Source organism: Pteronotus mesoamericanus, unplaced genomic scaffold (assembly GCF_021234165.1).
Source record: "Pteronotus mesoamericanus isolate MK-2021 breed Mesoamerican mustached bat unplaced genomic scaffold, CSHL_Meso_final contig_179, whole genome shotgun sequence".
NCBI classification, from domain to species: Eukaryota; Metazoa; Chordata; class Mammalia; order Chiroptera; family Mormoopidae; genus Pteronotus; species Pteronotus mesoamericanus.
This window is the reverse complement of record NW_026555075.1, coordinates 1,315,111-1,342,220: the sequence shown is the minus strand read 5'-3', so window position 1 is coordinate 1,342,220 and position 27,110 is coordinate 1,315,111. Positions and strand designations below refer to the sequence as shown.

At 36.1% G+C, this 27,110-nt stretch overlaps 1 protein-coding gene across 1 annotated transcript in view; it reads right to left on the bottom strand.

Annotated features, from left to right (window-relative positions):
* Positions 1-27,110, bottom strand: part of DNAH7 (dynein axonemal heavy chain 7) — a 225,823-nt gene that overhangs the window by 56,128 nt on the left and 142,585 nt on the right. Inside the window, 3 exon segments of the mRNA XM_054566705.1 lie at positions 5,324-5,478; positions 18,072-18,235; positions 23,770-23,955. Of these exon segments, the coding sequence (XP_054422680.1) occupies positions 5,324-5,478; positions 18,072-18,235; positions 23,770-23,955 (505 nt within the window).

Here is a 27,110-nt window from a genome sequence, read left to right as displayed (position 1 = left end):
TTATTCTTTCAAATTATAAAGTTCCATGGTCAAATCTACTAATCTTTTTCTCTTTAAATTTTTCCATTGTTTATTTTCTTAGGAAGTCCTTTCCCATCAAAGACAACTTAGTTATTCCCCTGTGTGTTATTTTGGCATTTATGTCTTCCTTTTTCCTTTCCTATTTAATTCTTTAACTTACTGGGAGTCTATCTTGGTGTGAGGTAAGGCTCTGACTTGATTTAGCCACTGTTTGCTGAATGATGGATTGTTTTTCCATTGGTTTATAATGCTTACCTTCTAACACATTAAAGGCTTATATATATTAGATTTGATTCTAGAATTTGTTCCAGGTAATTCCAAATTCACTCTTCCTCTGAATTTTTATTGGCTCTTTTACTGTCTTTATTCTAGGTTAATGTTAGTATTACTTCTAAAACATTTATTTCTGAATGACTTACCATCTTTACATTTGGTTTACCTATCAATGAAAAAGCAATGCCTTTCTTATTCATCTTTTGTTTTTCTGTGAAGTTTTGTCATTTTCGCACTATGCATTATTAAAGCCATTCTAGGTTTCTCTTTTGTTTCCTGTTCACTGACTGACTGAATCACTACACACTTTTTCTCTGTTATTATTGATTTTTTAAATAGTCTCTTTGGAATATATTTACTCCATGCAATTCTTTTATTCTAATAGCTTTTCAGCTAATTCTCTTTGGTTTTCTACATGAAATATATTGTCTATAAATACGATAATATTCTTTCCTCTTTCCAAATGTTATAGCACCCTCATTGTTTCTTGCGTTATTGCACTGAAAAAACTTTCTTAATAATGTTAAACAATAGCAGTAATAACAGATACCAATTTTTTAATCTTTACATTATCATATTTTTAATATCTATTAATTTGCTAGAGTTATGAACTGAAAATCTGTTTATGACCTATTATAAATTTAAGTTTTGCCTAATTGCCTTAACTTTCATTAACAGTAATATTTGCATAAAATCAAGTGTTTAGATTTCCACTAAAATAATATTATACAATTTTGTCCCCTACTCCCTCTAAATTATTTCCTAGTTTGAAATGATACTTAAAGTGTTTATGTTAATATATCCTTTTCAAAACCTAAATATATATTATAAAACTTAAATATCACAGGCTTCATTTTTCCCTAAAAGGGAAAATTCATTTCCTTAATAGTAGGATCAAGTCTTAAGCCTGTTAGGAAAGATTCTGTAGCATCCTGATTTTATATATATATATATATATATACACTCAGCATTAAATACTTACTATATTATAAGCCTCACCAGAAAATCAAAAGTATTCTAAACTTAAAAAACAAAAGGAAAAGAACAAAATCCATATGTACATGAATTACCCAGAAGACTATCCTTAATTTAACTATTTTATTTTGACTCTCACTTTGGACTACTTTAATTTTTAATTAAATCAAAACATGTTTCATGTTAAAATACAGGCACAAATTCATGAGACAGGACTTCTATTCATATTTCTATCATCAGAGTTAACAATATGCTGATTTATACAAAAGCCTCCTTCCTCACTCCCAAGGTCCAGCCCATCACGGCATTTGCAAAGCTTGTGGAAAACCAAGACCGGCAATCCAAACACGGGGCTGCTACTCCCTTTCAATAAGGCAGATCATCTCACTCAAGCAGCTGTCCTTAGCAACAGAAACATAAAGAGAACCAAGTATTCTTTTCATATTTCTCTTGCACTTAGGACATTACCTGGTATTATTTTTTATTATGAATTACCTATGTTTTCCCATGTGAGACTTCACATTTATAGAAAAAAACCCATCTGCACACTATGTTCAACTATGAAGCACATTGTATTCAAAACAGATTCAACCAAGAATTACTGAGTGTCCTCTAAATACCCTCAAAGAGTTTGGAGGTGAGAGACAAACAGTTCTATGCGTAATAATAAGGCCAACAGAAGAGAACTATAAAAGTTTCAGAACAGGCACTTCACTGAAGAGATCAAGAGAGATGTCACAGAAAAGGGGTACTTGAGCTGTGTCTTAAAGGATGAAATTTGAAGGAATTCACAAAATGATGGAAGAGCACAGAAAAAAGCTAAGAGACAAGAAATAACACCATGCCGTGTGCCAGCTGCTCTCTAATACCCCGAACCCTCATCTTCAACTCCCTATCATGTGGGCCACCTGTCTCCCTCTTTAAACCAGTGAGTGAACTCTAAGAAAGCAGAGACCAAGTCTGCCTTGCTGATGTTGTGTATCCAGTGGCGTGTGGTAATTGCAAAATAAATATGTCAGGCGAATGAATGAGGAAACAAACAAGCAAATGAAAGACGTTAAACCAGAAGTAGTTTTGCAAACCTGATATGTTATATGCAAGGAAGAAAGAAATAAAGTGCTAGGAGATAACATAAAAGGAAGGCTCAGATCTGATAGATTTTGCTCTTAATGTAAGTATTTTTCTCATAGAGTTAATGGTAACCCATAAAGAAATTTTCACAAGTTAATTTCTTTTAAAAATTTAAACCTTTCTTATTTCATTTTTCCAGTTTTATTGAATTAAGAAAAAACAGATTTACCAGCAGTAGTTATATTATTAATATTCTGTGCATCCTTTATTCATTAGTGTAGTTAATACAGATGCACCTTTGTTTTCTAGAATCTTGGCTTTCAAACTTTTTTTTTTAAGCAGCAGGATACTTTTTATCACAGACGATCTTATCTTAAAGCTCAATAAAAACAAATAAAAGGGAGCCCCGTTCTGGCTGAAGCAGAGGCAGGTAGGCGACAAGGGTGAAGGAAAACCTCTGTCTTCTCGAACCAAGCTGCCTGCCAGGGAGGCAGATCACAAACCTCTGTCCTCAACCTGACCAATATCTAATGGTAACTTTTTAAATGGAGGAGTCTTCAACTGTTTACATTTTAAAACTATAACAGTAATTTATTATTTTACTCGAAGGCTAAATATAAAAAGTTTTCAAATCTTCCATCTGTTTCTCTTTCTATAATAGATTTAAAACTTTTCACCTCTTTCTGATGACTAACGTGAGAAGGCATTGTAAGTAATCGTTATCTATTTTAAAAGTATTTCATTCCAAAAAGCAGGTTAAAGCAAACTGTGAGTGACGCAGGAAGGAGTGGACAGAGGCAGATGGCTCGGGGACTGGTTCAGCGCTCCCCTTAAGGAGGGATACAACCTTGGTTAAGCCATGTAACTGCCATTCTCTAGCACCTCACTTACCCTGTTAATAAAATGAAGTGGTTGGAATTACTCTTGGATTTCAATTTTTATGGCCACAACTCGAAGTGAGAAATACATTTTAAATCTTAATCTAGTACAAACATACATGCATCTAAAACTTTTAGAATTTCATGAAATAATGCTTACCTTTACTCCACGCTATGCAGCCTAATATGTTCTATTACACTCTATTGCATTTCATTTAAAAATTCTGCTCAGGACCCACCAAGTTGGGTTTCTCTCACAGTTGTGACCGTGCTTTGAAAAACACTAGACAGCTTGTCTCTATGGCCCTTTTCTCTCTAAAACGATGCAATATTATCATCAATACAGATGACTGAGATCATAGAGAGCTCCAGAATGTCACGCTCTGGATGGTGGATGCTCAATTATCATTAAATTGGGTTTTTTTAAAACCTGTATCAAGGGAATTATTTGAATATTTAAGTTAAATTAGGTAATTTTTAAAGTATATAAGGTGCCAATTCCTCCAAGAAATCTCTGATTCCTCTGAATTCTCATAGGTTATTATATTTCCCTTTCCTAATATGCTAATGTAATTAAATATTATACTGCTATAACTAAAAGATGATACACATAAACCACATAGTAAACCCACAACCAATAAAACAACATAAGCTGAGCTTATCAGACACTGCTGTCAGTACTCACAGCAACTCATCTCTTCCTCATATCACATTGCTGAAGTAAAGATGGGGACACTGAGTCTCAGAAAGGTCACTGTACCGAGCACGAAAAGTAACCAGGGGCAGCTTCTCGAATTCCAGAGCCAATGTGGCTATCCATAACAGCACAGTGATTCTAATAAATGTTAGTGAGCTGCGCACACTTTTTATTTTTATTACAGTGAGTTACATATATTATCTGATCCTGTCTAACAAAAAAACAAGATATTCGATAGTAGAGATCATATTTCACATTTCTGTAGTTCCTGTATCACTATACTATACTCTAAGAACACTAGCTGGATGAATGAAATTCTGTGTGTGCGCGCATGCGTATGCATCACACAGGTTTTGTTGGTAGATTTAGGTTTCTCTCATTTCATGCTTACCTTAACAGAACCTAAAATTGTAATTAATATCTTATTTTATTTTATTATTTTTAGAGAGGGAAAGGAAGGAAGAGAGAGAGAAACTTCAATGTGTGGTTGCCTCTCGAGCACCCCCTACTGGGGACCTGGCCTGCAATGCAGTCATGTGCCCTGATTGGGAATTGAATCAGCGACCCTTTGGTTCACAGGCTGGTGCTCAATCCACTAAGCCACACAGCCAGGGCATAATTAATATTTTAAAGACTAATTCATTATTGATATATAAAAATAAAATGCCTATAAAACCACCTGGTGTATTTATCATGATTTTTCCATATACTACTAGCTCTAATAGTACGTGGGATTTGCTAAACTTGTCCTGAAGCTAAATATGTTGTAGTTTCATAATGTTTCCATTTATTTGGTCAAGTTAAAAGTCAAATTTAATAAGCAACATGAATTTAAAATGTGACTAATAACCCCAATTTACTCCAATCATAAATATTTTGTTTTGTTTTTTTGACAAATGTGACATGTGCCTAGAGCTTTACTGAAAAATCCTTGACATGTTTCTAACCTCTCCATTGTTAATGGCAGATAATAATCAGCCATGTGAAATGTGTACTTATTTCTCTGACACTTATATAGGGTAAGTCGAGAGAAGAATATATAGATAATTGGACTAATATGTTCAAGCAGTTCTGGCATATGAAGTGGCCATTTTAATTGCAAAAGAGTTATAAGGAGAACTGAAGAATGACAAAGAAAGACAAAACTTAAAACGGCTCAATTAGAGGATGCATCACAAATGAATCTTGAGGCAAAGAAAATCTCCTAACCTTCTGGAACTATAATCTCTAAAGTTTCACTTGATTAATTATCAATAAATAATGAAAGACATTAACAAATTCATTATTTAAGATGAGCCTGACACAAATAAAAAAAAAACAACAAAAAACCAAACAACCTACATCATTTGGGCTAATTGTGCCCTCTCCAGGCATTTTTGTAATGCATGCTTGTTATTCAGCTACATACCAGGAGTACCAAACTGGATGCAATTTTCCAGAGTCCTGACATAGTCAGGATCACTTAATTTAATTAGATGAAGACTATTTGCTTTTTCCATGTTCTTGATCCATTTATTAGCCTGACCTTGAGGGTCTATCATCAAAGGCCATCTTCTTGCATTCCTGAAGGAGAGAAGAAAGAAGATGCTGGTCAAGCTATGATTTGTCTCTATGTTTAATTACACACATATCACTTTCTCATAGCTTATGCATAATAGCAATGTTTTAACTTATTACAAGGAACTATGTTCTTGAAGCAGAGACATTTAAATTGAGCAGGCTACTAGAATGGCAACTATAAAAGCCATCTAGCAAACTTAACACAAGTGTTTTACTTTTTTTAGAAAATTACAGTTCTCTAAATGTTAAGTTACATTTTGAAAATATTTTCTGCCTTTGCTAATTAAGTCACAATGTCAACCGTTAACACTAATGAAAATCAGCAAACTCAAGCTCTTCACTAGGCCATGCTGTTAATTACTCATGCAACCTTGTGCAAATCACTTTGTCCCCAAAGCTGCCCTCTGCTATCATTTGCACAAAAGAGAAAGAAAAAGAATTGAGACATCATATTTCTCTTTGAACTTTAGGCCATTAAAGATATAATTGTCTAAAAAAAAGGTGAAAAGAATAATTGTATATCGTCTAACCTTCATAATAGTCATGGACCCTTAAGTGTTAACACAATTGTTGACTCATTATTTGTTTCAAACACTTGTGTATTTAATGTCATATGTGTAGTTTATTACATAATTGCCTAGTGATTGTGAACTTCTTCTAGACAGAAATATATTCTCTGAAAGTCAGGGTTTTTGCACTATGGGAGAACTCATACTGCTTAAATCTCCCTCACATTTTCCCTTTTATGATAAAAACAAGAACAAGTGAACCATGAGACACCCAGTTTATTTTTAAGGGCCTTGTGGGGTCACTATAGGGTGATGGTACATAACCATATAGTACCTACCATCACCATATAGTACCAACCAAATAGCTTTCTGCCTTGTGTAAAATGTTATCAGCATTAAGATTACTGTTCTTTTTCTTTCTCTTAGAAGTTTCATTAAACACAAGCCGTAATAATGGCCACTTTCCTAGGGAAAGTCTTCAAAAATGGACATATATAATTCACACAGAATATCAGAAGAACAGAAGGAGAAAATAAAAGGAAACTGGGGCAAAAAAAAAGAAAGAAAAAAGTGGGGATAGAACAAGATAATACATTCAATTCAATTTTCATTATATTATGAATGTAGGACTTTATTGGATAATTTGTCCTGTCAAATTGAAGTAATCATATTTTTTTTGGCATGTAATTCAGAGCCTGAATCAAAACAGATAGGTTATATGGTAAAGAAGATAGTCCTGTCCTCTAGTATCAGCACTATATAACATATTAGTTGCCTTGGGCTGCCATAAAGTATCACAGTCTGTCTTAAACAACATAAAATTATTTCTCACAGTACTGGTGGCTAGAAATTCAAGAGCAAGGTGCTGGCAAGTTCAGTTGCTCCAGAACTCTCTTTCTCTGGCTAGTAGACAACATAGCCCTCCATGCGTGCCTCCCTGGCGTCTCCTGCGCTTCCTATAGAAGCACCAGTCCTATTGGATCAGGGCTCTACCCTTCGGGCCTCATTTAATCTAATTTCCTCTTTAAAGGATTTATCTCCAACTACAGTCACATTGGAGTTAGGGCTTCAACATACAAATTGTTGGGAAGGGGTATGGGACATGTACCATACAATGCATTATACTTAGAAAAAATGAGACTAAAAGAGTAGTTCCATATACCAGATGCAATCAACTAATAAAAGAGAATCATATTCATAAGAAATTAAATAGGGTGAGAAGGGAAATTACAAAGGAATAAGACATAAATATGTAAAAATTTCATTCTGTCACATTCTAGAAATATTTTTAAGTTTGGAGGGTTGGTGTGAGTGTTCTGCTGCATTTATGCTTCCCCAAAGGCATTGAATGACTCGCTCTTCCTTCTACTGCTTCCAATATTTTAGCCACAATACCCATGATCATGCTGTTTTTTGTCCAAAATGCACTTTGTCCCCATCCTTTCATGTTTAATTCCTGCTCATGTTTCAAGGTCAACTCAAATGCTATACAATTCACAAAGCCCATTTTGATTTTTTTGTCTCTAAACTTCAGCAATTTACCCATATTACATTTATGCTGCTTTCATAAAATGATAATATTCTATTATGGTAATTCTATAATTTCTTAATTGCATCACCCAACTAAACTGTATATTCCTATATCAAATAATGTTTGAATATGATAATCTAGTGAAATAAAAATAGAAAAAAAACTCTGACAAACATCATCCTAGTTAATTCATTCTATAAATTGACATTTTTTAAGAGACTACTGGTCCAAGGAATAACATTTCAAAAGCAGAGGAAAGGACTTCCGGTGCTGGCCAAGCTGGTTTCAGCACATTTAAACCTATCTCTTCCACTGATTAACTGGATAAAATACAAAAAGCAACTACCTACAGAAAGAAAATAAGAATTGAATGGGAGGGAAGTTAAACCTTGAGGAACAACCGATAAGGAGGTGGTGAGTTTCTTGTGTGGGTGTTTTTCTTGTTGTCTATGTCTTTGACCTGAGAAAAGCCCATGAGGGGAACTGTGAAGCAGGCACAGGTAGCAAAAACTCTCACTCGAGGACTGAGACAATAATCACGTGTGAGCCAGTGTGAAGGGAAATTATGTTTTCTTTTTTCCTCTTTGTTCCCCTCTTTACCTGCCCCAGGAAAGCTGCAGCCACAGAATTATGTTACCATAGCGGCAGCAGTGCTGGTACAGTCACCTAAAACACTGAGGGAAAACCCATCCCTGTGGACAGCAGACTGGGCTTAGGAGGCTCTGTTGTGCATAGAGTGCAAGGCTGTCATGGTCTGCTCAGGTTGCTGTAACAAATGACCACAGGCTGAATGGCTTAAATAACTAACACTTATTTCTCACCGTTCGGGAGACTGGTTTAAAGATGGCCATCTTCTCTTTGTATCTTTAGTGGTGATGAGCAGAAAACACCCAATCAGAGCAACAAGAGAAAAAAATTTAAATGTAGATGATCTAAGGGACCTCTGGGACAATATGAAGTATAACAATATCTACATCATAGGGGTAGCAGAAGGTGAAGAGAGAGACCAAGGAATCAAGAACTTATTGAAGAAACAATGACTGAAAATTCCTTAACCTGGTGAAGGAAAACAAAACAAAACACAGATCAAGGAAATGCAGAGATATCAAAGAAGATGAACCCAAAGAGACACATCATACTTAAAGTGCCAAAGGTTAAAGACAAAGAAAGAATCTTAAAAGCAGCAAGAGAATGACAGTTACCTACAGGGGGTTCTCATAGGACTGTTGGATGATTCTCAGCAGAAACTTTTTAGACCAGAAGGGATTGGCATGAAATGTTCAAAGTGATGAAAGACAAGGACCTACAACCAAGACGACTGTGCCCAGAAAGGCTTTTCATTCAAAATTGATGCTGAAATAAAGAGCTTCCCAGAAATGAAAAAGCTAAAGAAGTTCATTACCACCAAACTAGTATTACAAGAAATATTAAAGGGTCTTATTTAAGAAGACAAAACTCCCCAGAGGAACATAAAGAATAAAATGGCAATAAATACATATCTATCAATAACCACCTTAAATGTTAATAGATTAGATGCTACAGTCAAAAGACATACATTATACTCAACAGGCAAAAACTAAAAGCTTTCCCACTAAGATCAGGAACACGACAAGGATGTCCACTTTCACCACTCTATTCAACATGGTATTGGAAGTCCTAGCCATAGCAGTCAGACAAGAAAAAGAAATAAAAGGCATCCAAATGGAGGAAAGGAGGAAGTAAAACTATCACTGTTTGCAGATGACATGATAGTGTACATAGAAAACCCTGTAGACTCCACCAAAAAACTACTCAACCTAGTAAGTGAATTTGGCAAAACAGCAGGATACAAAGTCAACATTCAGAAATCAAAGGCATTTTTGTACACCAGCAATGAAATAGAAGAAGAAGAAATCAGAAAAAAAAAACAAATAACCATTCGATATAGCAACAAGAAAAATAAAGTACCTAGGAATAAATTTAACCAAGGAGGTAAAAGACCTGTACGCAGAAAACTATGTAACATTGAAGAAAGAAATTAAGGAAGACACAAATGGAAGCATATACCGTGCTCATGGATTAGAAGAATTAATATCATCAAAATGTCCATACTACTCAGAGCAATTTATAGATTAAATGCAATCCCTATTAAGATACCAATGATGTATTTCACAGAAATAGAACAGACATTTCAAAAATTTATATGGAACCATAAATGACCCCGAATAGCCTCAGCAATTTTGAGAAAGAAACACAAAGTAGGAGGGATCACAATACCGGACATCAAACTCTACTACAAAGCCACTATACTCAAAACAATCTGGTACTGGCACAAGAACAGACCCATAGACCAGTGGAACAGAATGGAAAGCCCAGAAATAAGCCCAGGTCTCTATGGGCAACTAATATTTGACAAAGGGGGCAGAAGCATAAAATGGAGCAATAATAGCCTCTTCAACAAATGGTGTTGGGAGAGCTGGACGGCTACATGCAAAACATTGAAATTGGATCATCAGCTGACACCATACACAAAAATAAACTCAAGATGGATAAAAGACTTAAATATAAGTCGCAACACCATCAAAGTTCTAGAGGAGAACATTGGCAGGAAACTCTCAGATATCCCACGCAGCAATTTTTTCACTGATATGTCTCCTAAAGCAAGGGACATAAAGGAAAGAATAAACAAGTGGGACCTCATCAAAATAAGAAGCTTCTGCACGGCTAAAGAAAACATCAGCAAAATGAAAAGGGAGCCAACTGTATGGGAAAATATATTCATTAATGATACATCAGAGAGAGGTTTGATCCCCAAGATACATAAAGAACTCACTCAACTCCACTCCAAGAAGACAAATGATCCAATCAAAAAAAGGGCAAAGGACCTGGGCAGATGCTTTTCCAAGGAAGAGATACAGAGGGCCCAGAGACATTTGAAAGGATGCTCGGCATCACTAGCCATGAGAGAAATGCAGATCAAAACCACAATGATACCACCTCACACTGGTCAAAATGGCCATCATTAACAGATCAACAAACAACAGGTGCTGGCGAGGCTGTGGAGAAAAGGGAACCCTAGTACACTGTTGGTGGGAATGCAGACTGGTGCAGCCATTATGGAAAGCAGTGTGGAATTTCCTCAAAAAGCTGAAAATGGAACTGCGTTTTGGTGTTGGTGTTGGAGGGGAATCTCCAGTGATTCCCCTGCTGGGACTATACCCTAAGAATCCCCAAACGCCAATTCAGAAGAACCTATGCATCCCAATGTTCACAGCAGCACAATTTACAATAGCCAAGTGTTGGAAGCAACCTAAATGCCCATCAGTAGATGATTGGATCAAAAAATTATGGTCCATTTACACAATGGAATATGATACAGCAGAAAGAAAAAAAGAACTACTACACTTCGCCACAGCATGGATGGAACTGGAGAGCATTATGCTAAGCGAAATAAGCCAGGGGGCGAAAGACAAATACCATATGATCTCACCTATAAGCGGAACCTATCCAACAATACAAAGATGCAAGGAAAATAAGACCAGCAACACTGAAAGAAAAAGAAACCAACAGAGACAAGAGGGAAGGAGGTAGGGGTGGGCGGGGGGGAAAAGGAAGGGAAGGAGCAAGTCAAGGAACATATAGCGAGGACTCATGGACAAAACCAAAGTGGGGAAGGATTGGAGGGGGAGGGCAGGGGAAAGTGTTGGGGGGAAGCAGAGACAAATGTATTTGGAAAAGATAAAAATTTTTTTTAATTAATTAATTAATAAAAAAATACCACCAAAAAAAAAGAAAATAAGACCCTTATATATTATGTCAACAAGAGACCTGAATTAGATAGAAATACTCACAGAGACTGAAAGTAAAGGGATGGAACAGGTTATACCATGCAAATGAAAATGAAAAATAGCTGGAGTAGCAGTACTTATATCTGACAAAATAGACTTAAAAACAAAGGCTACAGAAAGAGACGAAGAAGGACTCCTCATTATGATAAAGGGATCACTTCAAGAAGAGGTTATAACCCTTGTAAATATTTATGCACCCAACAGGGGTGCACCTAAATATATAAAGCAAATCTTGATGGACATAAATCTTGACTGATACTAATCCAGCCATAGTAGGGGACTTTAACATCCATTGACATCCATGGATAGATTTTCCAGACAGAAAATTAGCAAGGGAACAGCAGCGTTAAATGATTTACTAGGTCAAATAAACTTAATTGATATATTCAGATCATTTCATCCCAAAGTAGCAGAATATACACGTTTTCAAGTGCACATGGAACATTCTCTAGGATAGATCATGTTAAGACACAAAACAAGTCTCACTAAATTTAAGAAGATTGAAATCATATAAAGCATCTTCTCCAACTACAACAGCATGAAACTGGAAATCAATTACAAGAAAAAACTGAAAAACACACAAACATGTGGAGGCTAAATAACATGGTACTTAACAATAAATGGGTTAACAATGAGATCAAGGAAGAAATCAGAAGTTACCTTGAGACAAATAAAAATGAACACACAACAACCCAAAACCTATGGAACACAGTGAAAGCAGTCCTAAGAGGGAAATTCATGGCATAAGAGACCTACCTCAAAAACAAGAAATATCTCAAATAAATAGTCTAGCATTACACCTAAAGGAACTAGAAAAAGAACAACAAAGCCCAAAGTGAGTAGAAAAAAGGAAATATACTAAAAATTAGAGCAGAAGTAAATGACACAGAGACTAAAGAAAACAATACAAAAGATCAATGAAACCAAGAGCTGGTTCTTCAAAAAGCGAATTAAGATGAACAAACCTCTAACCAGCTTCATAAAGAAAAAAAAGAGAGAGCCCATTAACATAAAATCAGAAATGAAAGAAGACAAGTAACTGTGGACATCAAAGAAATACAAAGGATGGTCAGAAAATGTTATGAACAACTATATGGCAACAAAGGGAACAAACAACCTGGATAAAATGGATAAATTCCTACAAACAAAAAATCTTCCAACATTGAATCAGAAAACCTTAGCAGACCAATTATAATTAATGAAATAGAAGAAATAATAAAAAAACTCCCAGCAAACAAAAGTTGTGGACTGAATGGCTTCACAGGTGAATTTTGCAAAACATTCAAATAACTAACTCCTATCCTTGACAAACTACTTCAGAAAAATTCAAAAGGAGCAAAGATTCCTAAGCTCATTTTATGATGCCAGCATTATCCTAATTCCAAAAACAGATAAAGACACTACAAAAAAAGGAAATTATAGGCCAATATCCCTGGTGAACATAGATGCTAAAATCCTCAACAAAATAGTAGCAAACCAGACCTAGCAATACATTAAGAAGATCACATACAATGATCAAGGGGGATTTATTCCTGGGATGCAAGGTTGGTACAATATTTGCAAATCAATTAATGTGATACACCAAATAAACAAATGAAAGACAAAAATCACATGATCATATCAATAGATGCAGAAAAAGCATTTGATAAAATCCAGCACCGATTTATAACAAAAACTCTCAGCAAAGTGGGAATAGAGGGAACATATTTCAACATAATAAAGGCCATATATGACAAACCCACTGCCAGCATCATACTCAATGGGCGAAAACTAAAAGCATGTCCCTTAAGATCAGGAACAAGATGAGGATGTCCACTTTCACCTTTCTTATTCCACATAGTACTGGAAGTCCTAGTCACAGCTGTCAGACAACAGGAAGAAATAAAAGACATCCAACTTGGAAAGGAAGAGGAAAAACTCTTATTATTTTCAGATTACATGATACTGTATATAGAGGACCCTAACAACTCCATCAAAAAACTGCTAGAACTGATAAAAGAATTCAGTAAAGTAGTAGGATAAAAAATTAATATTCAGAAATTGGTTGCATTTTTATATACCAGTGTGATCAATTAACATATAGCAAAGGAAGCAAGAGCATACAAGGAGGATCTATTTAATAAATGGTGCTGGGAAAGTTGGACATCTACATGCAGAAAATGAAACTAGACCACATCCTTACACCTTATAAAAGAATAATATCAAAATGGATTAAAGACTTAAATGTAAAGCTTGAAACCATAAAAATCCTAGAAAAAAAAAGACAGTAAAATCTTAAACATATCTCATAGCAATATTTTTTCTGACATATCTCCTCAAGCAAGGGACACAAAAGAAAAACTAAACAAATGAGATTACATCAAAACTAAAAAGTGTTGTATAGCAAAGGAAACCATCAAAAAAAATGACCAAATAAATGGGAGAACATACTCGTGAATTATATATCTGATAAGGGGTTAATATCCAAAATTTACAAAGAACTTATACTACTCAACACCAAACAACCAAGCAATCTAATTAAAAAATGGGTAGAGAATCTTCCCTGACTGATATGGCTCAGTGGGTTGGGTGTGGTCCCACAAACTGAAAGGTTACTGGTTTGATTCCTGGTCAAGACACATGCCTGGGTTGTGGGCTAGGTCCCAGCTTGAAGGTGTGCGAGAGGCGACCAATCGGTGTTTCTTTCACACATTGATGTTTATCTCCCTCCCTCCCCATCTCTCTAAAAATCAATCAATAAAATCTTAATAAAATAAAAAATGAGTAGAGGATCTGAGCAGACACTTTTTCAAAGAGGACATACAGATGGCTAATGGACATATGAAACAATGCTCAATGTCATTAATTGTCAGAGAAATGCAAATTAAAACACAATGAAATATCACCTCACATCTGCCAAAATGACAAGTGTTCGCAGGGATGTGGAGAAAAGGGAACCCTCATGCACTGTTGGTAGGAATATAGATGGGTGCAGCTACTACAGAAAACAGTATGGAGTTTCCTCAAAAGAGTAAAAATGGATCTGCCTTATGATCTAGTGATTCCACTTTGGGCAATATATCCGAAGACACCCAAAACACTAATTCAAAAGAATATGTTCATTACAGTGCTATTTACAACAGCCAAGCTATGGAAGCAACCCAAGTGTCCATGAATAAAGTGATTAAAAAGTTGTACTACATATATACAGTGGAATATTACTCAGCTTCAAAAAAAAATGAAATTTTACTATTTGTGACAGAATGGATGGCCCTAGAGGGCATTATGCTCAGTGAAATAGGTCAGCAAAGACAAACACCATATGATTTCACTCATATGTCGAATATAAAGAACAAAATAAAGTTGAAACAGACTCACAGATGCAGACAGAGAACTGGTAGTTACCAGAGGGGAGCGGGGAGTTAGGGCATTGGATGAAAAAGGTGAAGGGACTAAGATGCACAAATTTGTAGTTGCAAAACAGTCACAAGAAAGTAAGTAAAGCAAAGGAAATATAGTCAATAATATTGTCATAACTACGTATGGTGCCAGTTGGGTGTACTGGAAATATCACAGGGAACACTATGTAAAATATACAATTGTCTAACCACTATGCTGTACATCCAAAACCAATACATAATTTTTAAAAAAACCTCCATGTGATACTATTCCACATCAGATTAACAATAACTTTATTCTGACTATAAAACATGTGCATGAAAGTAGAATAATGGGAAACTGTGCATGGTTGGTGGCATTATTGATATAACCACTTTGGAAAATAAAGTGTTATCCTGGAAAATAAAAAAAGAAAACAAAACATGGTGTGTTTTGGAATTTTGCTATTTTCTTCTTTACAATACACACATAAAACTAAATAAAAAGACAAGAAGTGGTGGGTGTTCCTCTCAGTTATTATTGCTGCTGAAATAAGCCTAATTTATCAGATCCTATAGAAATGAAAAAGACATTTTTGAAAAGCAGAGTTATATTAGTTACAGGTCTGACTACTTAATAAGTTGTTACACAATTCTAATACTTTCCCCATGAAATGTTCAGATACAATCCAATTCCATTTAATGTTATCACTAGCCCTTGAAATTCTAATTAGCCAAGGAACTTCAGGTGTCAATAGTTCCAAAAGTTACTTATATTCTAACTTATCCAAATTATATAGGTTTTTCAGCTCCCCTAAATAATTGACTCCTCACTCAACTGAGCCAGTATGTGAAAAGTGCTCCACACACAATTAGGTCCTTTGTAAGTGCTCGATATTAGATATTACCGTCATCAAGCAAGTATCTCTGGATGATGGAAGAATGCACCATGCAATTAAATAAAATACTTATCTGATACTTAATAACCACATTAAATAATAATCACCTTAAAAATAATTACCTTTAACCTATTTACTGAAACCTCTCCTTATAAGACTACCAAAATACTTTCACAATATAGGCTAAGAATGAAAAATGTTGTTTCTTTCTTAGTAAAATTGCTACCATAGCTTTTTGCCACTATTTCAACATTTTTACAAACAAATAACAAAAATCTAGGGGTTATGACTCATCAACACCACTTTCTACCTTATCTCTCTGATATGTGAGCTTGTTGTCTTGCCAAATAATCAACAAAAGGAATCTTAAAAGCAGAAATATTCATCAACAGTTCTATTATTATTAGTGGAATATGACTGGACCCAAAAGAAAAGGTGCATCTATCTGCTAGAAAATAAGAAGCAATTTAGTTTCCAATGGATATAATGGCGGTAGATGTCCTGTTACAGGGAACAAAGTTATATAAATTGCAAATCAAAACAGTAAGGACATAATTACTACTACATGGGTCATGACCAACTATCTTCACAAGTATTTGGGAAGAGCAAAATATTTTTTTCTGAGAAGGAAACAACAGCAACAACAATATCAAAAATAGCAAACATCTAACTGTTCTTTAGGCTGAAGTGAATTGGTCTGACTGGGAAAAAGTAAAAAGTAAATGTACATCAGAATTTTAATTTGTAAAATAATCTTCATAAATACTACATACAAAAATTTAAGAACAGTCTTCCTAGGTAGCGGTTAATTCTATTTTTGAAACTCACATGGCTCAACCATTTTTACTTTAAATTAAGCACTATCATCTCAAATACTTTTTCAGTAGTAGACTAAAAACTAATCAAAATACTCATGTGACACAGAACTGAACATCTCCTTCTGATCTATGGTACTGTGAACTTGGAAATGACACACAATCAATGACTGTCTTCACACTGGGGTAGGCTGAAGGTTTTAGCTTCTGGGAGGTAAGACCTGGGGTAACAGTGAGGCTGCATGAGTCCCCCTATATTCTCCCAGTCCAATCTCCCTAATGTTTATCTGCTAACAAGGAAATTCTCAGAATAGCAGCCATTGTTGTAAAAGTTCGAATCAGCCCATGACCCAGAAGAGTATCCATATCATTTAAGCAAGTCCCACACCCAAATGCGATACCCAAAACCATCACCACCAACAACCCACTGCTGTACACTTCACTAACTTGCAATAACAAAACCCTTGGAATAGAAATTCTGGACTTCATTTACTTAGGGTAGGGTTCTGCTCTATTGCTAAAGATTGATTTAAAATTCAGCAAGTAATCTGGGTTTTTTGGTTTATTTATGATGGTCCCCAATATTCACCTATTCCAATATTAATAGGATAAGATAGTGATTATTTATATTTATTATTTTTAAATTATATTTTATTGATTATGCTGCTACAGTTGTCCCAATTCTCCTCTTTTTGCCCACCTCTGCCCAGAACCCCCCACTCCCTCAGGCAATCCATGTCCATGGGCCATGCGTATATGAGCTACTCTATTTAATATACTGTACTTTGCATCCCCATAACTGTTCTGTAAACTACCAATTTGTATTTCTTAATCCCTTCATCTTTTTTACCCATCCTCCCCGACACCCCTCCCATCGGGCAACCATCCAAACGTTCTCTGTATCTCTTATTCTGTTTATGTTCTCCTTCATTACTTATTTTTTAGATTCAATTGTTGATAGATATATATCTATTTGCCACTGTATTGTTCATTTTTTATCTTCTCTTTCTTAAATAAGTCCCTTTAATATTCCATATAATAATGATTTGGTGATGATGAACTCCTTTAGCCTTTTCTTGTCTGCAAAGCGCTTTATCTGCCCTTCGATTCTAAATGATAGCTTTACTGGGTAGAGCAATCTTGACTGTGGGTCTTTCCTTCCTTTTCATGACTTTGAACATTTCTTGCTAATCCCTTCTAGCCTGCAAAGATTCTTTGAGAAATCAGCAGACAGTCCTATGGGAACTCCCTCATAAGTAACTAACTGCTTTTTTTCTTGCTGCTTTTAAGATTCTACCTTTGTCTTTAACCTTTGGCATTTTAATCATGATGTGTCTTAGAGTGGACCTCTTTGGGTTCATTTTGTTTGGGATTCTCTGTGCTTCCTGGACTTGGATGTCTATTTCCTTCACCAAATTAGGGAAGTTTTCTGTCACTATTTTTTCAAAGAGGCCAATTCCTTGCTGTTTCTCTTTTCCTTCCAGCACCCCTATGATGCAAATGTTAGTATGCTTGAAGCTGTCCCTGAGGCAATTTAGCTAATTAAACAAAAGTTTTCTTCAATGCTATCAAAGTTTACTAGCTATAATTATTTAAAAGCTGCACAAATAAATCTACTGATTAATAGAGATCACTTGTGAGTAAAAATATTTTTCTTACATTATGATGATCCCATTATCAATGGAAAATGAGTCAGAAGGTAACCCAGCAATATTCCAGGTTCGAATTGTCACTGCTTCTCCCAGGATACCCATAAGGGAATAATCATCAGAGCAGGGGATACCTCTTCTTTTGCACAATTTTGTCCACTCCTTGGTTTGGTTCTTTAAGACATACATGAAAAGATTAGGAAAAAAGTCAGAGGTTACTAAGTTAATACTTTGTAAACTCTGTGATTATACTTTGTTCATTGATTCAATAAACCATTGTTGAAATTCTACCTAAAAAATGATTCATGTTTATCAGATTTTTTCAAATAAATTATAGCTTAGAAGGTCTACTATGTATTCAAGTGAAAATTAACTGATTCCAATGTTAAGATAAAGTTCAGATAACAATAAACAACACACAATAAACAATAAACAAACTTATTGTTATCTAAGATAAAGTTTAGATAACAATAAGTCTGGCTTAACAATAAAGCCAGAATTTTATGTCTGGAAAAAGAACTGCTAATTATTATTCTAAAGCTTCATCTAACAAAGTAATTGGGGACCATCATGTTTTTCTACATATTTTCTTTACATTACAAATAGCAAGTGAACTTAAAACAATATTACTGTATAAAAGTAAATCCAATTTGAACTGGTAAGGTGCATACAAAACATTTGTTTCTGGCTCTTACATGCCATGAGGGGAAGAACACAGCAAGGTTATTAGAAACCAGCAAAGATCAGGACATAGACTGGAGTTTGGGATACCCCACCTGGGATGCTCAGGAACCAGAAGCATTCTTCAAGCCCAGGTTCATACTTGAAAAGTCAGAAGTCAAGGATCAATTTGAGGTTACAGATCAAAGAATTCAGAAATAGTAAAAAATATGACTATGGAGAAAATAGGTTAGGAAGTGGCATAGAGAAGGTGGATATACATGTTGTTGGGGCCAACCCAGGGGTGGATGAGGATGCTGTGTGTGAGGTGGTGCTAGATGAGAGGGCATGGTGGGCACTACCGCCTCCCTTGGGTTCCTTCTGAGTAGGTCAATCAACATTGCCTTAGGTTTGCACAGAAAAGGCCAGGACAGTTTTGGGGGGAGCTGATGACTTTCATGACCTTGATTAGCCAGTTATTTTGTAGAATGGCCTGCTAATTGGGTCTGTGTAATGTTCCCTCATGATTCAATTCATGTTATGCACCTTTGGCAAGAATATTAGAGAAACAATGTTGTGTTCTTCTCATTTCATGCCATCAATGGTACATGATTTCAAATTGTTCACTTATTGATGATGTTGATTTTCATCACTTGATTATGTATTGTCTGTCAGACTTCTGCCTCACAGTTACATGATCTTAGGTGTGATTAAAGCTTCACTGAGGGGCGGCAGACAACACAAAGACACTTGATTGATGGAAGGCAGAACTCTTTGTTACAGTTCCAAATGAGAGAGGCTGCCCCATAGGAGGCTGCACCTGGATACAGAGTAGCAACAAGGTGGAACTGTAGGAGGCAGTTTACATATGACAAGCTAGGTTTCATCGGCTTCTTGGGTCTTGAGTATTTAGAATAGTTCCACAGACACAACTAAGAAGGGTAATCCCTGAGTATCAGATACCTGGGTGCCCCTGGAGGTTGTGTGCCTATTACACCCTTGGAGTACTAGTGCCTGATAATGGAAACGGTTGTGGCGAGGGCTTAGCAAACCGCCCACAATAGGGAATTCAGAGTTTTTAATCATGATTCAAAACTGAGTTAAGACAGTACTTATGAAATATTGTATTATTCCACTAAGTTGCCCTTTTCCTCTTTCCCTTTGTAATTAATAAGCATTTTGTGGAAAGATATTTGTAGCCATGTAAATATTCCGAGTTTTGTCAGGCACTCATTTAAAAAATTTTTAAATTTATGTCAGTATAGATTTATCTTTTCCAATTTTTGTCTCTCTTTTTTAAATTGAGATATAATTGACATATAACATAGTAGTTTCAGGTGTACAATATAGTGACTTGATATTTGTGTATAATGAAATGATTTCCACAAAAAGTCTCGTTAACATCCATCAAAATACAGGGTTACAATCTTTTTCTTGCAATGAGAACTTTTAAAATGTATTCGCTTAGCAACTTTCACATACACAAGCTAGAGTCACCACGCTGTACATTACACCCCCATGATTTATTTATTTTATAATTGGAGCCTTATACCTATTGACTCCCTTCCCCCATTTTGCCCACATCTTTTTCTATTTTATGTAATAGTTTTAATGTGTTACTATTATTAATTATTTGGCCAGAGAGAGTACCTTTAAGCTAAATGCTATGACCTTTTGACATGCCCGTATCATTCTTTGGGCCTTTTCTTACTTTCACTCAAAAACAAACGAAAAAACAAAACTGTAGGATTATCTCATAGTCAAGTCTAGGCTAAACAAGGATAACCTTCCTGTTTTAAGTTCACTTGATTGTCAACTTTAATTTCACCTGCAAAGTCCCTTTGTTACATAATATAACATATTCACAGGTATGGCACTAGAGGGCAAACACTGGGGGCAAAAATCTGGCCTCTCACAACTACTTAATAACATTTACTTGGTTTTTTTGTTTGGTTTGGTTGTAGGAAGGAGGGGCTGATAGCATTTCCAGTTTGTATTCTCCATCCTAGTATACAGTTCCTATTGGCAAGTTTTGATCTCTTTGTTGTTAGGCTATAGGTTGACCTAAATACTTTTGGAGGAGGTCTGCAGGTTTCTCAGATATAGCTTGATGCTGGAGTAGGTGTGGCAGCCAATGATATGGGGAAGAAGAGGAACTGAATGCAATTATTCTTGTGGAATGCTGTTTATAGTTGACAGGTACAGTATGTTATCACAAATGAACTCCGGATTAAAACTTTAAGTGACCCAACTATATGTCTGTAAGGGTGTAGCAGCAGAGAATAACTGAAATGAAGGACTCTGAACAAGTATCTCAAAATACAAGCCAAGGGCCTTGGTGGTAATCAGGTGGGACGATAGATGGCAGAAATGAAAAACTAAACATTAAGGGTGTCCCCTTGGTGAAAATATTCACAAGCACCAAAATAGTTCTGACTTTGATTATTGGCAAGGAAAAGGTCGCTTAGAAAATTCTAATTAATTGAACTCCAGAGCTTGTATGTCCTTACACATCTGTAGGATTCTGTTTTGCAGTTGGCATGGGCATTGCAGTTGAAGTTCTGTGGGCCCAGTTACCTTAGGAGAACTGAAGTTTTCTTTGTCTTTTTTTTGTAACGAAGAATACCAGCAAATGTGTTGATGAAGAATTGACACCTACTTAGGTTCAAGCTCGGAGGGAGGGGAATCCAGCTATTTATTGAGGGTTCTTGGTATCCTGAGCCTTTGATATCAGAAAAGAACCGAGATTATTGTAAGGTCATTTTGTCTTTGCTGGGTTTCCCAGAAGCAGACTCTGAGACGAAGACTTATGTGAAATGATTTATGAAAGAAGGGATGCTAGAGGAAGCAGGACAAGGACTGGAAGATCCAGTTAGAGGTAAGGGGTCAGCCAGTTCTGCAGCAGGTGGCTTCATCTTGATCCTACAGGGGTGTCAGCTGTTCCTTGCAGTTGTGCCCATCATTGGGAAGGGAGACAGGCGCTCAGGCTCGCAAGTCTGTCAGTCATTCTTGAAGGCCTGAGTGAGACGGAAGTAAATTCCCAGGCAATTCTAGCTCTCCAAGCACTGGACAAGTGGGTTCTAAGAACCCAAAAAAGAGACACACATGGTGGTTTTTGCACATGAAAGCAAGGAAGCCAAGTGGGAACCTGGGCAGAACACTGAAGTTGCTACTATCACCATTATATTTCAAATTGAATAGGCCTAGTGCTCACGTCAGCAGCACATATACTAAAATTAGACTTGAATAGGAAACTCTTGATGGGCTGTAAACTGCCAGCTGCCCTGACCCAAGAGAAACAAAAAAAGAGATCATGGAGTGGGACTCACAGAATAAATTAACAGGAAGGAACAGTTACATTAGAGACTTGTTAAGAAAAGCGAAAGCCTAGGTTGGTACAGTGAAGCAAGAAAGAGATAAAGCTGCCTTTAAGCTTTCGTGTTGATGAGATGAGATGGGATGAAGTGGCTTTGCGAATCAGGAGTGAGTTCACTGAAGGAGCTATGAGCTTTGGTTGCATCTTGACTGTTGCTTTGCTTTTCTCAGTAAATTCCAAGGTCTCAGTCCTGGACTTCACCACTTCCTTGAAGCATTTGTGTGGTGGTCTGACTGGCAGCCCCATCCTGGTAGCAGGGTGTAGCTGTGGAGTCAGCAAGACGGGAGCCTTGGAATGAGTCTGTCAGAGGGGGCTGGGCTGGGAGGAGCGGTACTGGCTGGCATACATTCAGCACGGGGCTGGGCCGCCCAGCAGCAGCCAGTGCGGGTGCCCATGTTGGGAACCAACAGAGAGGGTAAGGGTGGCTGCAGCTACTCCTTTCGCTGTTCCATGCTGATGAAGAAGAGGAGAAAAGAGTGTTCAACTAAAAATGTGGGTGACTTCAAGTCTCATCCCTGCTCTGTCATTAAACATCTGTGTGGCTCTGAGCAATTCTCTAAATTTTTAGAAGGGTCAGTCTCTGAAATTGTCAAGCAAACAAATCTATTACTAGGTAAAGAGTGTTAAGTCAAATTTGAACTATGTGAACTACAAGATGCTAATGCCATAACCATAGACAGTCATTCAAAGATAAAAATGAATAGACAAAACTAAGAGTACAGACGTTGTGCACCAGAACAAGGGCTACCAGAATCCCAAAGACTAAAGGTAGAAATACTGTCTGTGGTCGGATTTTAAACCTGTTTGGTAAAAACAAACAACCAAACAAACTAAAACAGTGGCCACCAAGAATCCTGCTTAAATTAAGTGAGGTTCAGCTGAGACCACAAGCAAGCAAACATTTATAAAATGATAAAGGGTGTTATTCTCTCATTCTCTCCTTGCTTGACAACAGAAGCTATGGACCAATGTTTTAGTTTTCTTCCTTCTGTTTATTCTCATCACCTTTTTGTTTCTTTTAATTCTTTTAATTTTCCTAAATCTCCCCTCTGGCTTCAATAGGACCATGTTCAGGGTCAGATCCTAGTTCAATTTCCCTAAAGACAGCTGGAGAATCCGCTGGGTTTTGTTCAGAAAGGGACTGAATAGTGGAAGAAAAAGTCAGGGAGAAGAAATAGGGTTAGGGGTTGGGTCAAAGAGAAGACTTGAGGTAGGATCTGGCACAAGGGTGGGAATTGAAAATAAGGAACTTGGTCTTTGTTTTCTAAGGAAAGAAAAGTCACTTTTCATTTGGGTTTTAGGCAAGCTATATTTTCTTCCCCTGAAGTTTCAGCCTCTGAAATAATTTAGAAATGATTTATTGCTGAAATTCACAAGGATTATTTGATATACACACACAATATGGATACTTTTATACTTGTTTAGTAACTAAAATTTTATCATTAGGGGCTACGATTTCACATTTAATTTTTCAAGTAGATCATTTTATTACGAAAACAGATTTTAGAAGAGTACTTATAGAGCTAATTCAGAAACTTAAATGCACATCCAGAAATCAAATACATTTTGCTTCTCACGTTTAACAAAACAAACAAACAAACATCCCTAGGATTAATGGTGGCTGTCAAGGAGGGTCAGAAAGAGACCTTACAAATCGACTAGCCTCTTTTACCTGTCGATAGTTAGATGTAAAGGCTCCCAGGTAAGCAACCACTCCTGCGGAGATGAGGATATCGCCTGTCAGGTTGGTGTACAACAGTCCCAGCTCCAGAGCCGTCTGGCTCCATCGTGTTTTCTCACCCCCAAGGCCTCCAATCAACTGCTCAGCTCGTTCTAGCTTTTTGCTGCACAAGTCAACCTCAAATATAAAAGTAAATTTTTATCAACATCCACAAGCAGAATGAGTCTTAAAATTCTGTAAACTTTTACTGTTAGAGATAAATAATTTTTTAAATTACACACTTCTGATTGGAATTTTTTCAACTCTCTAAAAGAAAAATGTGAGATACCTCATTATGAATACTGGAAGTTCATGATGCTTTAGAATTTTTTCATAATAAAGTGTTGAATACAATTGATGAAATCATATTTATCATATAATGCTAATATAGCTCTATTTAAGACAATGACCTGCAGTATGAGACACTAAAAGTTAAGTAACAAAGGACATTCTTTTATAAATAGAGATGTTTTACCTCCATTTTAATAATCTAAATGATTTTATTTTAAATATTCTGTGAACATTTCCACTCATTTACCATATAGTTGATTTGATCATTTTAAAGGTTAAATGTTTAAAAGTTTTAATAATTTATGCTTACTTACAAAGCATAATTTTCAAGTTGTTAAATTGTGTCAACCTACTCAAGACACTTACAATTAACCTTAAATTAGGGCATCAATCAATAGCTGAGAGCATACTTTGTGCAAAAGACTGTTAACCAAATGCGATTATATATAATTAAGCAATGTGATTAAAAAATAAAAAGGGTAATTTATGAAGGCAAATTTGGGGGAAAGCCATTTCAACCTATGCAATAGTGATATTCCAGTAGAATACTTGAATACTTTGATTTAATTTTAAATGACATAACATCTTTATTTTTGGAAGAAGAGAAGAATACATAAGTTTACCTTAAAATTTAAAATTAAATAATTCAGGAATTCTTGCCAAGATAGAGGCATAGGTAGATACACTTTGCTTCCTCGAACAACCAAAAGAAGGACAACAACAAATTTAAAAACAAAAAAACAACCAGAAATGCCAGAAAATATAACTGCATGGAAGTTCAACAACCAAGTAGTTAAAGAAGAAACATTCATCCAGAATGGTAAAAGGCGCAGAGATAGGCAGCCAGGATGGAGAGGACACATGGCAAGGATACGGACTGGGTGAGGCAGCAGCTGGTGGACCAGGTGGTCTGGCATTCATGCGCTGACAAACCAGGAGGAACAGCTGGGGAGCTAGACAAACCGTGCAACCCAGGGTTCCAGTGCAAGAAAGCAAATCCTCAAAACCTCTGGCTGTAAAAATCTGTGGGATTAGTGGCAGCAGGAGAAACTCCCAGCCACACAGGAGAGTTCACTGGAGAGACCCACAGGGTCCTAGAACATACAAAAACCCACTCACCCAAGAATCAGCACTAGAAGGGCCCAATTTGCTTGTCGGTAGCAGGGAAAGTGACTGAAAGTGGGGCAAGAACCAAGCAAGCGACATTGTTCCCTCTCTGACATTTCCCCCACGTACAGGGCCACAACACAGGGAAGTGGGTTGTCCCACCCTGGCGAATACCTAAGGCTGCACCCTTTACAACATTAACAGGTGCTCTGACACAAAGAAATATGGCCCAAATGAATGAACAGGTCAAAGCTCCAGAAAAAGATCTAAGTGATGAGGAGATAGCCAACCTATCAGATATAGAGTTCAAAACACTGGTAATCAGGATGCTCACAGAAATGGTTGAGTAAGGATGCAAATTAGAGGAAGAAATGAAGGCTATGCAAAGTGAAATAAAGAAAAATATACAGTGAACCAACAGTGAAGGGAAGGAAACTGGGACTCAAATAACTTTGGAACAGAAGGAAGAAATAAACATTCAACTGGAACAGAATGAAGAAATAAGAATTCAAAAAAATGAAGAGAGGCTTAGGAACCTTAGCGACAACTTTAAACGAACCAACATCCAAATCATAGGAGTGCCAGAAGGAGAAGAGGAGGAGCAAGAAATTGAAAACTTATTTGAAAAAATAATGAAGGAGAACTTCCCCAACCTGGCCAAGGAAATAGACTTCTAGGAAGTCCAGGAAGCTCAGAGTCCTAAAGAAGTTGGACCCAAGGAGGAACACACCAAGACAATAATTAAATTATTCAAGATTAAAGATAAGGAAAGAATCTTAAAAACAGCAAGAGGAAAGGAGAGTTATCTACAAAGGAGTGCCCATAAGACTGTCAGTTGATTTCTCAAAAGAAAACTTCTTACAGACAAGAAGGGGCTGGAAAGAAGTATTTGAAGTCATGAAAAGCAAGGACCCACATCCAATATTACTCTATCCAGCAAAGCTATCATTTAGAATGGAAGGGCAGATGAAGTGCTTCCTAAGGTCAAGTTAAAGGAGTTCAATATCCCCCAAGCCCTAATTATATGAAATGTTAAGGGATTTATCTAAGAAAAAGAAGATCAAAACTATGAACAGTAAAATGACAACAAACTCACAATTATCAACAACTGAACCTAAAAAACAAAAACACAAACAAAGTAAGTAAACAGCTAGAACAGGAACAGAATCACAGAAATGGAGATCATATGGAGGGTTATCAGTGGGGAGGGGGAAGGGGGAGAATGGGGGAAAAGGTACAGGGAATAAAAAGCATAATTGGTAGGTACAAAATAAACAGAGTGAGGTTAAGAATAGTATAGGAAGTGGAGCAAAGATCTTATATGTACGACCCATGGACATGAATTAAGGGGGGAAGTGCAGGTGGAAGGGAGGGGAATGCTGGTTGGAGGGGCGGTGCAGGGTGGAGGGGAATAAAGGGGAGAAAAAAGAAAGGAGACAGCTGTAATAGCATAATAAAATAAATTTTAAAAATAAGAATATTTTAAAAATTAAATAATTCACATGAAAAGAAGTAAATGATAAAAAATAGAGACATTTAGATTATTTTGTAATAATAATTTGGCTTTTTTTCTAATGCTATTAATATTTATATTAAATAATTGCTTTTAGATGAAAAGATATAAAATACTGTATCAGTTTATCTAAAGATAAATTCAAAAAAGCAAAGGGTATCTAATAGGTAATATTTTTAATACTTCTTAAATTTAAAATTTTTCTTTTTTAATTTTCCCTTTCTATTAGTTTTTGTCTTCCTAGTTTTTTCTTCATCCATTATTCTTTCAATGATGTTGAAATGTTAAATCAGGTCTTGGACTATAATAAAGTTGTCATAAGGAACTAGTAAGTAAAAATATTTTACTTAAATTTCTCCTCCAAAAGTATATTTTTAGTACA